We start from the raw sequence: 15,540 nt of genomic DNA on the forward strand, positions 1-15,540 counted from the left end.
GGAAAGGAGAAAGCCGGAAAAGGAACTGATGTTGAAGTTGTGGTAAAAGGAAAAGAACAATGGAGTCCAGAATAACCAAAATTCACCCTTTGATCAGGCATGACATAATATTGTGCTAAAACTTGCTGCCGTAAAAGATAAAAAAAGTAAACAGTATCATGCCACTACTTCAAATGCTGATTTCAGCACCACTGACCAAACGCCAAAAGGCTGCTGGTCCCTTGGAAGAAAAATATGTACAAAAACTAACATTGGCTATCAATGGCAGTGATAGAAACTGTGCCCATTATCGTGAAACATTGAACAATGGCAAAGAATTTCTTTCTTGCAATTTGTACACAAGGCTTATAATACGACAAAACAAAAATAAATGTTGAGTTGAAAGTTCATGCAAAGCTGCCGTTAGTTCCAAAACTGTCTAGTAAATTCCAGCACAGCTTTGGGCAACAGCTATAAAACAGCATGCTTAGATTATGGTAATGGTGGTTAAGTACAATACATATAATACAAGTAAACTTTCATATACTTCCGAATATCTAATACTTTCACATTTCAGTACTAAGAAAGAAGAAAAAAGTTTGTGCTCAGCATCTATGTGAGAAAGAAACATTCTACAATCTTATGCACTACCTTTACATTTCGAGGGGGAAAATGACAAGGGAAAGACAGGAAGCACAAAAAACTTGAGCAAATCTTTATCAAGCAGCAGACCTCCCTGCACCTACTGCCTACACATCTCCGCTTGGGTAAAATTTCACTGCTTCTTAACTTTTGTTAACATTTGTCAAGACAAATTGGTCAGAAACAAATAGTGGCAGTCATTGACTGTAGTACAAGCCAACCAACATATTTTCTTTTTTAAGAAAATATGTTTTAAACATGATACCACTACAACAGGGATTTAGTTTTCTTAATTTCAAACCCCAACCCCCACCTTGAGCAAAATATTTCCTTTAACTATAACCTTTCAACCCTGGCTTTCTAAAAGAAACCCTAATTCAACAAAACATTTCATATTACACTAAAAAACTTAATCTCTATACATTACACCCCCAACCCCTTCTTCCTAAGATCTAACATGACCCCTGCCAACTTTTCAAACAGCCTGAAAAAGAACCTACAACTACCTGGCATAGCCAACCCAACAGTCTACAGGACTTCAGATTGCGGAGCAACATCATTAATCCACTACATGCTAGCCACTGACGTCAATTCCTGTTTAAAAGAATCTCACAACTAGAAGACACCTACCCATCAACCCCCTAAAATCAAACAAATTCTATTAAGAGAACTCAGGCACAAGATAAGATATATACGTAGGAGGATACATTTGATAGGAAAAAAAGTTAACAGCCATGATGAAGCGCAGTAGTACCTTTCCTCAGGGAAGGCATTGTAAGACTTTCACACAGATGTGTTGAAAGCAGAGGGGTTTACGATCATTAAAGGACAAAAGTAAAATTAGGAGTACTGAAAAAACAACTGAAAATTAACCTTAAAAAAGGAATCAAAAACAAAAAATACTGACAAATTGAAAAAAAAAAAAGTTACGTTAATCAAAAATGTTAGCAAAAAAATCAGGACAACAAAAACACACCAATGAAATAAATGACAAAAATGTTACAACTACAACATCAAGGGCAAACATATATATTGAAATGACATTCCAAGAAAGCCAGGGCCAAATTTAAGATTATGCTTAACTAATGGAACCTGTTTAAAGTTTCAAAAACATTTCTTCTACAACTACACCCATCCAAAAATAAAAACACTCCACTATATTACTTTTCTCTAAAAAAAAAAAAGACCATATATAAAGATAAGCAAAAACTTAAAAATTTAACCCAAAATAAGAAATCGAAAGAAAAAAAAGGACAACATCAAAGTACATCAATGAAATAAATGACAAGCAATCAAAAATGTTAGAAAAAACCTGGACAACATCAAAGTACATCAATGCAGTAAATGACAATGTTACAACATCTAAGGCATAAATATTGAAAGGACATTCTGAGAAATCCTGGGCTAAATTTAAGATCATGCAGACCGAACTTATGGAACCTCATAAGTTTGAAAAACATTTCTTCTACCCACCCCCACCCCATTCAAAGTATAAATACACCACTATTTATTTTTCTCTACAAAAATTAACAGGAAGGAAGGAAAAAAGACCATAAATAAAGATAAGCAAAAACTAAATTTAACCCAAAATAAGCAATCCATATGAGAAAAAAAAGGACATCAAAGTACATCAATGAAATAAATGACAAGCAATTAAAAATGTTAGAAAAAACCAGGACAACATCAAAGTACATCAATGCAGTAAATGACAAAAATGTTACAACATCTAAGGCAAATATATTGAAATGACAATCCAAGAGATTCTGGGCCAAATTTAACATTACTTATCTGATGGAACCTTTTCAAAGTTTGAAAAACATTTTTTATACCCACTCAACCCCATCCAAATTAATACCCCACTAGTTACTTTTTCCACCCAAAAAATAAGGAAAGTAAGGAAGGAAAAAAAAAGAACCATAAAGATAAGCAAAAATTAAATTCAAACCAAAATAAATAGAAAAAAGGACAACATTGAAGTAGGCTACATCAACGAAATAAACGACAAAAATGTTACATCTAAGATATAATGAAATGACATTTCAAGAATCTCAGGCCAAATTTAAGATTATGCTTACCAAACTAATGGAATCCAAAGTTTGAAAAATTTCTCTTCTTCCCAACTCCACCCCACCCCAAAAAAATACCCACAAAATTACATTTCTCCCCAAAAAAGGAAGGGAGGGAGGAAAAAACCAGTAAAGATAAGCAAAAATTAAATTTAACCCAAAATAAGCAATCAATGTGAGAAATAAAAAGGACAACATCAAAGTACATCAATGCAGTAAATGAAAATGTTACAACATCTAAGGCATATATATAGTTAATACTATAGAATGAAATTCAAATATAAAAAACCTGGGCCAAATTAAAGATTCTGCTTATCAAACTAACGGAACATTTTAAAGTTTGGAAAACATTTTTCTACCCATCTTCTCCCCCATCCTAAGAAAATTCCCCACTAAATTCTCAACAACAACAAAATTACCCATTAGTTAAGCAAAAACTAAATGTAACCCAAAATAAGCAATAAAATAAAGGGAAAAAAGTTACAAGAAAATTGAAATGAAAATGTGCTAAAGTCAAAGTTGTGTTAGTCTAGACCCACATCCCCTATGCTATATCAATATTTTTTCAAACCAATGGAAACAGAGAGAAAAGGCCAAAATTGTATAAAAGGATACGACCCCCCCTTAAAAATTTTGTCTTGCTATTATGCTTTCTATTACTGAAAAAATTTGTCAGAAAGATTCTTTTAAACATTGACCATATATTTATTCATCATCCCAATTTCATCCTCAACCGCCCCATTACTCCAGCCCTCAGTGGTGTCAAATGATCTGGAAAGTTTAGGCAAAGATTTAAAATGTTTCTATTCTACAATCATCCACAAAATCATTCCAAAACCACAATCTGGTAAGTGAAAGCATTATGCAGAAACCGTGCAACAAAATTAACATGAGAATTTGATTGATTAGTAACTAGGCTCAAGAAACAAATTTTGTAAACAAATTTTGAACTTTGAAAATCCTGAGAAGCTTACAGAAAGAACAGAACTAACATTTATATGAAGTAACAGGAATGTGAACACTGTCATAACCAGTAATATTTTTGGGCATTTTTGTTTAAAAATCAATTTAATGTCTGAATAAGAAACCTTACAACAGCCGAATCAGCATATTGTAGGCCAGCGCACACATACAGTAAAAGTTTCCAAAAGATAATGAGCTTCTACTAAGGCTGGAAAACAAAATGGACATGTCAACAGCTGCATGATCCTGCACAATTCAACATTTCACATACTTAATCTGAAGCTCACCCTCGAGGGCAAACAGGGTATAATGCTGAACCAAACCACTCCGGTCTAATCAATCATGCCAAGGTAATGAGAAATTGAAAATGCAGAGAAAAGATTAAGAGATGTTTCAGATGTCTGTAAAATTGCTGCCAGAAAACCGAAAGGATCACCACTAACCCACAAAATGTGTATGGCATCTACAGGATGATGGTATGTTTTTTTAAAAAAAAGATCAAGGATTTTAAGCTGTTAGAAAATAGAACCACTAATATTGTTCATTGAAACCTTAAAAGTTTAATTTTAGAGCGTAGCTTCAGGAAAGACAGCATTTTTAAATCTTCAAGGACGACTAGTGCACAGGATTTGTGCAAATGGCAGTATTACAATTAAGGGCTAAAACAACCAAAACAACTGATTAAAAACAGTATACTTTGCAAAGTAAATGAAGGAAAATATAACAATGGGACTAGAGTTTTGAAAGCTCGAAGCGAACGGGAAGATTTTTCTATACGTATGAACAAATACTAATCAAACCTAATAAAACCAAAATGCGCCACCTCCCACAAATTTTTTCAATGCTAAGCCAACCTTCATTTTACCACACCTACTATACACTTTAAACCTCAGTATAAGCCTAGTTTTCAAAGTTAAATCTAGAAAATCTTCCAAAGTGAAATGCAAAGTTTCTAATGTTTGTAAAAGAGGGGAGGAGAAAAATTTTGAGCACCTGATTGATGACTACGGAATGAATTTGGCTATGCACAGAAGGCTTCAGATATTAGCAAAATAAAAGGTACATTTATGTATTCAGTATTCTCACTTTACACTGTACAGACATAATAGAGATTCACATATTACAATATCTAGCATGCAACTCCACATACATTTATTTTTGGTTTTTTTCTTTTTTTTACATATTAAAAGCCTTGGTGTAGAAAATGCAAGTTAGAAAGACTTAATGCAGTAAAATATGTCTAAAACAAATCACCCACAAACTCCCAATTCACTTCTTCACTGGCAAAATAAGTCTGAAATTCTCAAGACTGACAAAAGTCAAATCCAGAAACTTCATGAGATTTCAGAAGCCTGCTCGTCAATAAAGAAAAGCCAAAGAGCTTTATAGATGCGTCAACATATTCAGTGCAGGAATTTTCAAAGCATCAACTTCACTCATTAAGCCCCGTTGAAGGGAACAGAGCTTTTTAAGAACAATTAGTTCTGTTCACGCCACTGAGGCAGAAAGGCACATGTTTAAAAATATACATACTAAAAGATTATATGATACAAAAAATAATAATTTTGTACTTGTATTTGAGCTGAAGTTCATTTGCATAGTAGCACCCATGTAACATTTCAAGAAAAGCAACACATTGTTCAGGATGGGAAAGGAAGGGTGCTAAACTAAATTCTACCAACAATTTGTTGCTGCTCCCACAACCTGACGCATCGCATCAATCCCCTCAGGGCCCAAGTCATAACCACAACACCACTGCCCACAGAAGTCACACAACACAACATTCTCACAAAGTGGCCTATTGATACCCTTAATAAAGGAACATCAGTGTGCCCCTCTTAAGAACACAGCACTGTTCATCCTCTCATGTGCAATGGCAGTGAAAATCATAACCTAGAACAATACATCATTTAGCAAGACACCAACAAGGTTTTTCCAACAATCAAAATGAATGAATAGGCATGAGATCATAAAATTTGGTCAACAAACATTCTTGAGCCCCCCCCAATATCTTAAATTTGAACATTTTTTTCCTTCACTTTCTAAGTAAAAGCCAAAATTTTTTCAAAATACACCGGTCAAATTTACACAGTGGAAGTCACCTGAAACTAACGAAAATCCACTTCCATCACATGAAGGACATCCATGAAGGTTAATCCTGCCGTCTTCACAAAATGCCGCCTTCGCACTGCTATCCAAGTCAACTCCAGTTCAAAACAAATACTTCTGCAGTCCATTATTCTTTTCCTCATAAACGGACGCGTTTTGAAAGACGACTGGTCTATTCAAGGTTCAGGAGAGCTGGGGGAGTCAGCAGAGAGACCTGGCTGTATCTGTGGAGGACCAGCAGACCAGGTTAAACAACAAGTTTGGATGCAAACTGCTGTTTTATGTTTTAATAAAAAGCGTTTTACATCACTTGCAAAGCAATTAGGTCATACGAGTGCCAAAGATTAGATGTTACACGAGTTTAACAAAAAAGAAAATGACGTAAAGAGGAAAGAATGAGCAAACCACGTCAGAACACACAAGATAAAAAATATAATGACATGTATAGAATTGATTGATCGAGTAGGTTTTACGGTACTATCGACTCAAATTCACAGGAAAGGAGCAAACCACACCAGAGCACCCGCCAACCATCCATGCCATATGGACAGAACAGGACAATTCACAGCAACAATGAGAAGCAGAAAAGTATTTTTTAAAATTAAGTTTTACAGCACTTGCAACACAAGGTCATATACAAGTGCTGAAGATTAAGAGTTGTTAAAAGAGTAACGAACAAAAAGTAGAGATGGGACGATAGACGTTTGATAGGAAAGAAGTGGCAAACCGCACTAGAGCACCCGCCAACTACCCACAGAAGTAGAAAAGAACCCACCCACACCAGCAAACAGGAAGCCCACACAGAAACTTACTTGAGCTGTTTGTACTTCTCAACGACGGCCTGTTGGGGCAGCTCCCTGGCTTTCGTGTGCAGTCTGTACAGACTAAAGACACAGCTGTGTAGATCCATGACAGAGTAGCGGCTCGCGCATGCCAGCTTTGTGGGCTGTCCGGAGGCGGGAAGAGACATTTCACTCGTTAAGATCCACAAGATAATAGGTTTTTAGTCAGTGTGTGTGTGAGAGAGAAAGAGGAAGAGAAAGAGAAAGACAGAGAAAGAGAGAGAGACAAAGAGAGTGTGTTTGTGTGTAAAAGTAAAAGGCAATAAGGAAAAGAAAATGACTTTTCAATAGCGCCCTCCAACCACCCAAGGGAGAATTTTTTAACGAAAAATTCCTTATCGAAATTAGTAATGTGCCATGAACAAAAACAATTCTTTTAAATGGACACAAATTACACTGGGAAAAAGGAGCTGCCAACAGGACACAATCCTTATTGGCCATCAACACTGCTATAGATAAATTCTTAATCATTCCCTCACAACAATCAGGCCTGTACTTACCCATGGCTCTGACAACCCAAGGGTGCAGCGCGCCAGGACAATTGCCGATGCAGCGATCATGCTCGGGGGAAACTGGACGAATCCCTCCATCTCAATGAGGGACAGCTCCGTCAAAAACTGCAAGAGATAAGTTCTAAACTAATACAAGAGCCTGACCTAAGAATAAGAAAACCTATGTTTCCACAAACTACATGACCAGTTCACACATGTATGGTCCAATACTTCCCTTTTACACATTTCTTCTCCCTCTAAAACGTCTTACACATCCACAAACTCAAACCAGTAATGTATAAATTTTTCAGTTTTAGTAAGAGTTTTACAGCACTTGCGACACAAGGTCATATAAGTGCCAAAAGATTAGGTGTTACAAGAGAGTGACAAACAAAAAAGGAGAGATCAGGACGATAGATGTTTGATAGGAAAGAAGGAGCAAACCACACCAGAGCACCCGACAACTACCCACTATCAATCCTTTAGGCAGTTTCTTCAAACAAATACAATCTACAAGTCATATAGATCTAATGACAGTGACAGCCATAAAATCAGGCATTATGACGTTTATGACAATTCACAAATTAGAAATACAAAAATATATATTTTCATTTAAACTGCAAAGTTAACAAAGATTCCGCCAGAAGCAGACTTCGAAAATTATATTGATGGTAACACTTCAAGGTAAAGTATGCCACACCACACATCCGTTCCTTCACGACTTCACACAAAATGGTGTAAATAGTGGATACAACTTCCAGGAGCATACACCAACTCAAAAAGAATACTTACGAAAGCAAGATGTTTGCCCCTCTCATCCATGTCCAACAGTTCCAGGAAATGTTCACAGAACCAGTTGATGGTGGGGAAGGCCACTTTGAAGTCAAGCAGTTTCAGAATCACACTCTCCATCTTCAAAACCTGAAGTGAAAAAAAAATTGGAAGTGAAAATTTAAGTCCACTTGACCTGAAATTCTGAAAAATCATAAAGTGTGCAAATGTATTAAGTTCAGAAAGCGAAATTTCTCAGGGGGGAGAAAAATATACCTTTGCACTTTTTTTTTAACAATCAGGAATTTGAATTTCGATAAATACTTAGCACATGAAACAAAAGAAACTGCAATAAATTTTTCAAAATTTTAGGCTAATACATCTGAACAGCTGGTCAAAAATGTACTATTTTTTAAAATCTTTTAGGTTAAGGATCAGCACAGAAGTTCCAGTTATAAAAATTTTCTTGTTATTTGCCATTTTCAAGTTTCAGGTCTATTCTATTTACTAGTTGTGACATTCTTAACCAGACGAACAATTTACAACTGCAGACACAAGAAAAGAAGTTACTTTGTCTTTTTGGATGCAATATTGTGACTAGTAAACCAAAAAAATTGTAGTGAGCACACTTTCAATCGGTAGCAAATGATGCTTACATTAACAAAACTACAGCACTGGGCAAGTTACACCCTCCTACAGCCTTCACATAAATGTTGAGTTTTAATCTTGCAAAGAAAGCGGAGCGAAACAAACTTAAAGCATTCTGGGTCTTACCTGGGCCTTTGTGTAGGTGTCATCAGTGATGTACACAAACTCTCCTACATCTGGGGGGTAGATTTCCTCATATTTCCTGCGTTCAGATGATAAAAATTTACTAATAAGACAGCTTTATTATAATAAGGTCTGCATTTGAGACAACGGGTGGGTGGGGGAGAGAAATAAAAGTAACAGGCTCATAATCTCACCTATCAAAAATCAAAGGAACACTACAGATTTTCATCAGCAGTGTCCTTTCTATATATGTAGCAGGATAGGAGGAAAAAAAAGCACATCACAGCACTAAGTCATTTTGAGCTGAGAAAGGCCAAGACAGAAGAAAATATGCATCTCTTTAAGTACAATTTTGCTTTTTAAGGCACTTTATATCAAATATAGTATCTCATAATTTAATGTACACTAGTAGATTTGTGCTGAGAAACAAAAAATGGAATAAAGTACTTAACCTAGATTATTCGTTCTCAAGAGCTAAAAATAGGTTAGACCTAGCCATTGCGCAAAATACCTAGGTCACCCGGCTCATACGAGCTAAAATGTAGATCTACGCCAGGTATAACTCCAGCCTCTGCGTAGTTTTTTTTTTTAAAAGGCAGTCTTGTCTAGACCTATGCTTATGTCTCTATAGAACAGATCTACACACCTGTAGCAATGTTGAAAATGTAATTAAATAAATAAATCGCCTGTTCCTGTTCTCATAATCCTAACACACCGGGCTAAAAATAGGTTTAGCTGGTCTGACGTGGTGGACGTAGATCGTCTCGAGTTGGCTCTACACCATGCAAAAATGTCGGACATTGGCCTGGCCTGGAAGTGATATTTTGGTGGACGTGTTGACTAAGGATGAGTTGAGAAAAAGCAGCGGTTCCACTAATGTTCCGGCACAGTATGAGCATGACATTGATAAATCAGCCCATTTACTGTACAATACAGTGCATAAGAACATGGAACACGTTAACAGCATCTCTGCTAACCAACACAAGGATACTGCACACATCCCACTAGACCGACCCAGTAAACTGCTTCCTCATGTAAGAAGTGAACTCTCCAGCAGGCAAAGCAAAGAGCCCAACCTTAACACACAAGGCAGTGGGTACATATATGATATAGAAATATTCACATAAAGTACAAGAGATCAACTTACGCAGCAATGAACATGCTCGCCGTGCCCACCAGCTGCAGCTTGGGTCTCTGCACACCAACGATGCTGAGGAATTTGTCGATGTAGGAGATGGCCAGAAACAGAGTCTCGCGATTTAGCTTGTACTCCTCTCCAACCTGAAGATGAAAATTTCATTTTATTTTGAGAAAGCTCTACAGCCTTTGCGATAATTAGGTCATCAAGATTACCAGAGAGCAACAAACACAAAAAAGATACGGACAATATATTATTAATACGAAAGGAGCAAACCACACCAGAGCACCCGCCAACCACCCACAAATAATATACCATTTGGACCAGAGAGACACTTCATGAAACAAAGCACTAAAAAAACAAAAAACAGAACAGACTGCAGAGAAAAACTGGGACAAAAAACAGGTAAAAACAAGGTCCTAACAGTGGCACTTTCCAATCATCCATTGAACAGCATATCAAGGACTATTATTTCTTCATGAAGCAGGTATAACTCCAATCCTTAAAAAAAAAACCAGCACTAAAAACGAAATCAAACATACCCCCTCCCTCTTTTTAGACATGGATAAACAAAAGTAGGATACAATAAACTCACCTCCACAAGCCAGTCCACAAGGATGTTCCTCATTGAGGTGGTCACATCCGTCTGACGACTCATGTAATTCTTTCCAGGTCGACTTGTAGACTGAAGTGATTATAAAATAGAACATTTTGCCTTAAATGTTGTGGACCATTTTCAGACAAGCAGTATAAAATTACTGTTTGTATAACTACACATGGGCTTGCCAACTTTATATAATGCCTTTTGTTTATGAAACAAAAGGCTTGACTATGCTTGGATTTTCCAAAATCACAATTTGAGAAAAATTGTCGCGTATTATTTGAGTAGTGAAAGTTGAAAAGTCTGGAAGAAAGGGTTACTTTTTCATTTGATTTTAAGCTAAATTTAAGTCAAACTAATACAGTGGAATCAGGCACTTGCCAATTCTTGGGTACCAACTACTGGTATCTAAAAGCTTTTGCTTTTGGTGAAAAAAAAATACCAATTTATTTTTAATAGAAGAGATAGACATTTGTGATTGGGGGAGGTGGGGTGAAATATTTCAGCAAGAAAACGGCTGTGGAAGTTTGTTTTTTTAAGTGTTTTACGGCGCTCGCAACTGCATAAGGTCGTATGAGCGCGCGGGACACATTAAACTTTCAGTTGGAAGGAAATTTTAAATTTAGCCCGGGTGGCGGCCAAAGCCTACTCTTATCGATTTTAGACCACCAAGGGATCTTTAACGTGCGCAACTTGCACACAGGCCCTCCGAGATTTTTCGCACTTGTCCGAGAAGACAAGGTGTAGATTTTTCCTATCAGAAGATCAGGGGTGTGGCTGAAAGACAGCAGAAAGAAGCCAAGGAGTAGCAGTAGAAAGGCTGTAGAAAGAATCAGGAGCCCAAAGGAGATGAGGGAGTGGGGGCAGAAAGAGGAGACGAAAGCAGACGACAGAACATTGCTAGAGAGCAGGGAAGGAGGTGAAAGGAGAAATTTAGAGAAGAAAATAATTTTTTCGGTCACTACCCGGATTCGAACCCAGTACCTCAACCTCTATGCCACGAGAGCCCCCCTGCAAAAGTTTGATGAATTCAAAAACTTTGGAAACTGCAAAATTTCCTTTTTTTTGTGTGCATTTGATCGTGTTTCCATAAAATCCACTCAAATGCTTTTAAATGAACATAAAAGCTGCTGAGCAATAACTTACAAAAAATTACCCATTTGCCGGAAATTTCTTCATTTTAATTATTTCACAAGAGCCTGATTTCACCATTATAACAAATGTGTCAGATATCAAGCAATGTGAGTTTGATGGGGGAAAAAAATGGAAATAATCTCAATTGAAAAAGTCGTTTCTAGATTAGCCACTTACCTCAATTGACCTCAAGTACTTGTAAATGTCATCATAGTAGGGACCAAGACCAAAGTCATCCTGTCTGTCAAGGCTCTTCACTTCTCGCGGAGAATCAACCACCATCGGTGAATCTAAAGATATTTTGAAAAAGGTGGCACTCAACATGGGGAGAAAAGACAAATTTTGACCATTTGGGTTTTCACACACACTTGAAACTTGACTATTGGTTTAACAGTGCAATCAACAGTTCATAAAAGCAGAGCAACTTTCTCCGCATGGGTAGGGTTATTTCTTAAAAGCTGTTTTTACATCCCCCATCAACAATCTAGATACTTCAGGAGGCAGACTTCTACTGCTGCTGCACCTGTCAGGACAATCCAGGGTGAGAGATACAATATAATACCAGCAGAAAGACAGGGAAACTCAAATTTTCCCAATTCATGCCCTCTGCATGTGACAAAGCACTGAACCATTATACCATAGGTGCCAGTCAACATCCGTTGCGATTAATGATAAAAGGATAATCTCAAAATATGTCAGTGAAGGCTATTTTGTTTTGGCGTTTTACGGCTCTTACATCACACCAGATCTAGGTCTAAGATTAGGCATTGAAGAGATAATGACTATAGAAAAGGAACACCCGCCAAGCCTCTCTATCGGCGAAGGTTGAAAATGTTCCAATTCACTGACCCGATTTTTAAAAAAAAGATAACCCACAAGCACGGCTTACAGGTAAGTACACAGTACAACTTTATAACCCCCGCAAAACTCCCATCATACTTCAAAGGACACTACACAATGAAAAGACACTCACCGTCCAAAGGTTCCAAGTTGACCTGAAGAGGAGCCAATGGGGCTAAGTGCTGTAGGGCACCGCCTCCATTCAGACCCATGACGGCCTCATTCAGGTGTGGGTCTTGTTCAGGAATGAAATTTTCCTGCAAATGACAAAAAACAGCAGTAAAGGTAAAAAATATGAGAATACTTCAGTTTCAAGTAAATATTTTTACTTTACTTTTATCCGCCGCTTGTACCCTTTTGGGTGTCGCGGGAAGAAAGACGTCTGTCTGTCGCCAGCCAGAGAGCTTGGTTCAGGGGGATGCCATGGGTGGTTAATGTTTTCCTGACTCTATCCAGGTCTTTCTCGGATGCCCTCTAGCCATGTGGCTATCTAATTTTTGGATGTAGGCACGTTGTGCTGGATGGTGTGTTGGTAACCGTAGGAGATGTCCGAAGCATTTGATTCTTTGGTGTTGGATGTGATGCATGACATTTGTGCCCACCATTTCTTGGATTACAGATTTCATAATTTAGTCTCACCAGGTCTTGTTTACTCATGCTTTTCTAAGGCATCGCATTTCACATGTCTTAATTCTATGGTCTAATGTCTGGCTCTTGGTCCATGTTTGGCATTGAAAGGTGAGTGTTGGGATGAATATGGTATTGATCATTTTGAGTTGTTGTCATGGGGATGTTAGGACGTTTCAGTAGTCGAGTAAGCTGGTAACTAACACAGTAACATTTTTGGCCTTTTGTACTCGTGTTTTAATTTCTCTGTTCAGTCGCCCATCCTCAGTGAATATACTTCCCAGGTACTTAAATTCTCGGACCTGTCTGAGACTTGAGTATCCTGAGTGGTCTAGGCTTTCTGGTTACTTTCATTTGTTTTGTTGATTATGTTGCAGTTGTTACATTCTTCGTTTAATCTGGTGGTGTGGTGTAGGAGACTTCATCTACTTGTGTGCCAGGCTTCGGTCATCAGCGATGAGTAATTCATTTAGGGCTTCTGGTTCTGTGTTGGCCTCTTTTTTTTTTAAATTCTATCCATATATATGATAAATAGTGGTGATAGGACACAACCTTGTCTTACTCAGGATGTTTTTCCAATATATATTAAAAGGTAAACATCTAGGTCAAGACAAAGGACCACAGCACAAGTCAAAGGAACACTCACAGCTTACCCCTCCTGTAGAGAGATCATTCACAGCCCCTTTCACTCGGGAAGTGGCTATTCTCACCCGGGGTGAGAATAGAAATACGATCTACCTCTCACCCCGGGTGAGACTTGCCAGCGTAGGCTATTCTCACCCGGTGTGAAACAAGACCTGTTTTTCCTCATTTTGGAATACTGTCTATCGGTGTGGATGATCAAATTGATAAAAGCCAAGAAAAAATTACGTTATAGCATAAAAGTAAGCTAATTTGATCGTCTTCTCAAAGATGCTATGGCCATTTCACTTTTCGAATCGAGCCGAACTACGCGGGTCACCATTTTGTTTTGCCCGGAAGTTCTCGCAAGATCTACTCCTCCCCTCTCTCTTTCTGAATACTGTCTATCGGTGTGGACGATCAAATTGACCAAAACAAAGTTAAAAAATGATTTTAAACAAGAAAACTAAATTTGGTTGTCTGCAAAGATGCTACGGCTATTTCACTGGTTGCCCTAGGCTATAACGGTGAACGCCCATCGGGTGAGAATAGCCAAAAGACTCGCCTGCGCTATTATCACCCGGGGTGAGAATAGAGGTGGCCTTTCACTCGTGTACACAAACTAGCCGACATCCCTACCTGATCATTCATAGGCTCCTCGTGCACAATTGGTGGGACCCTGGCTGCAGCAACAGGCCTCGGCTGCACAACAGCGACATCTTGGAAAATGGAAAATGAGGAAAGTCCCCCAGAGCATGCTTTTTTCTGGGCTCCACAACCCACATTCTCCTGACCACCAGCTCCAGATTTTGATGCCTGAAGAACTGAGTGCTGAAACAGTAAATACAGCATTGGAGCTTGTCTCGCTATATATAATATCACGATAGAACTAGATCTAGATTCAGATTCTAGTACACAAGTCAAATCACAAAATTTGCCACTTACATACAGCATTATAGATCTAGATATATCTAGATCTAGAAAATCTAGAATCTAGATTTAGATCTAGAGATCTAAATCTAGATCTAGCATAGACTTTGTAAATGCAATAAAAAAACTGGCCAATTATGTCAATAGATCTATAAATCGATGAAAACCAGGTCACATTGTCATTGACAATATTTTGTTCAGGAATTTAACATCCCAACAGTCAAATTATAGTTAAAGATGAAAAACTTCCTTCAGACAGTGATTTTATTGAACTTGCTCTTTATTAAGATTCAAAGGATGAAGTTAAAAGAGTCCCCACTCTCGGCCCCGCGAGGACTTCCATAACCAGCGACCACTAGATCTAGATCTATCATGAGACAGTAGAATAGAGGGCTAGGGGTAGGGTTTGCATTGTAAGGTCTCTTTACATTGTGTGCTTGTTGGGGTGGTCACTCATTACGGATGTCCTTCCCCACCTCCCATGCTTCAAATTGAGGGTAGATCTAGAAACCTAGATCTAGATCTAGAATCTAGATCTAGATCTAGATCTAGATCTAGATAATGGTCTCAATCTGAAAAAACCCCCAACAAAAACTTACCTTATCTTTGGCAGCTCTCACAGGCTGAATTCGCACCTGGTTAGTCACATTTCCCAAGACAGACCGTTTCGAGGTGCCTGCCTTGCCACTTTTGGCGGGGCGATTCTCTTTCGAACTCTCCCCTAAAGGGTTGCCTCTTACAGACAACGTTGACATGATATGTCTCCAGTTTTCGCAGTACAATGTAGGCTATTCAGAATTCACTCTTCAAATTAATATATTCACAAATGTCAGTCTCGAAATATCTGGAAAAGAGAGAGGAAATGAATTAGAGTAGACCTAGAATCTAGATAGGCCTAGAATCTCTTAAGACTTTTAAAGACTAGAATCTAGATCTAGAATGAGATTGGAAGGACTTCCGTAACGAGCGACCACCCCATCAAACAAAGAAAAGGCCTAGACCTAACCCTACTCCT

The 15,540-nt window shown here is 37.9% G+C and overlaps 1 protein-coding gene across 1 annotated transcript; it reads right to left on the reverse strand.

Annotated features, from left to right (window-relative positions):
* Positions 1-3,724: 3,724 nt before the first annotated feature.
* Positions 3,725-15,369, reverse strand: LOC101862222 (G2/mitotic-specific cyclin-A). The gene is made up of 11 exons (XM_013089111.2): positions 15,125-15,369; positions 14,235-14,426; positions 12,481-12,604; positions 11,685-11,797; positions 10,368-10,457; positions 9,782-9,915; positions 8,638-8,713; positions 7,885-8,013; positions 7,102-7,218; positions 6,572-6,705; positions 3,725-5,983 (listed from the first exon to the last, which is right to left on the reverse strand). The coding sequence occupies exons 1-11, from the start codon at positions 15,278-15,280 to the stop codon at positions 5,932-5,934; spliced, it is 1,317 nt and encodes a 438-aa protein (XP_012944565.1). The 5' UTR covers positions 15,281-15,369; the 3' UTR covers positions 3,725-5,931.
* Positions 15,370-15,540: the final 171 nt, after the last annotated feature.

The sequence above is a fragment of the Aplysia californica genome, unplaced genomic scaffold (genome assembly GCF_000002075.1).
Source record: "Aplysia californica isolate F4 #8 unplaced genomic scaffold, AplCal3.0 scaffold00876, whole genome shotgun sequence".
NCBI lineage: Eukaryota > Metazoa > Mollusca > Gastropoda > Aplysiida > Aplysiidae > Aplysia > Aplysia californica.

Bases quoted from the DNA above. Each gene is read 5' to 3' on its own strand.
- LOC101862222 (XM_013089111.2), bottom strand. From the start codon at position 15,280: ATGTCAACGTTGTCTGTAAGAGGCAACCCTTTAGGGGAGAGTTCGAAA. The intron at 12,605-14,234 runs GTAGGGATGTCG...TGTCATTTGCAG, and splicing joins AGGAGCCTATGAATGATCAG to GAAAATTTCATTCCTGAACA. The intron at 11,798-12,480 runs GTGAGTGTCTTT...AAATATCTTTAG, and splicing joins CAACTTGGAACCTTTGGACG to ATTCACCGATGGTGGTTGAT.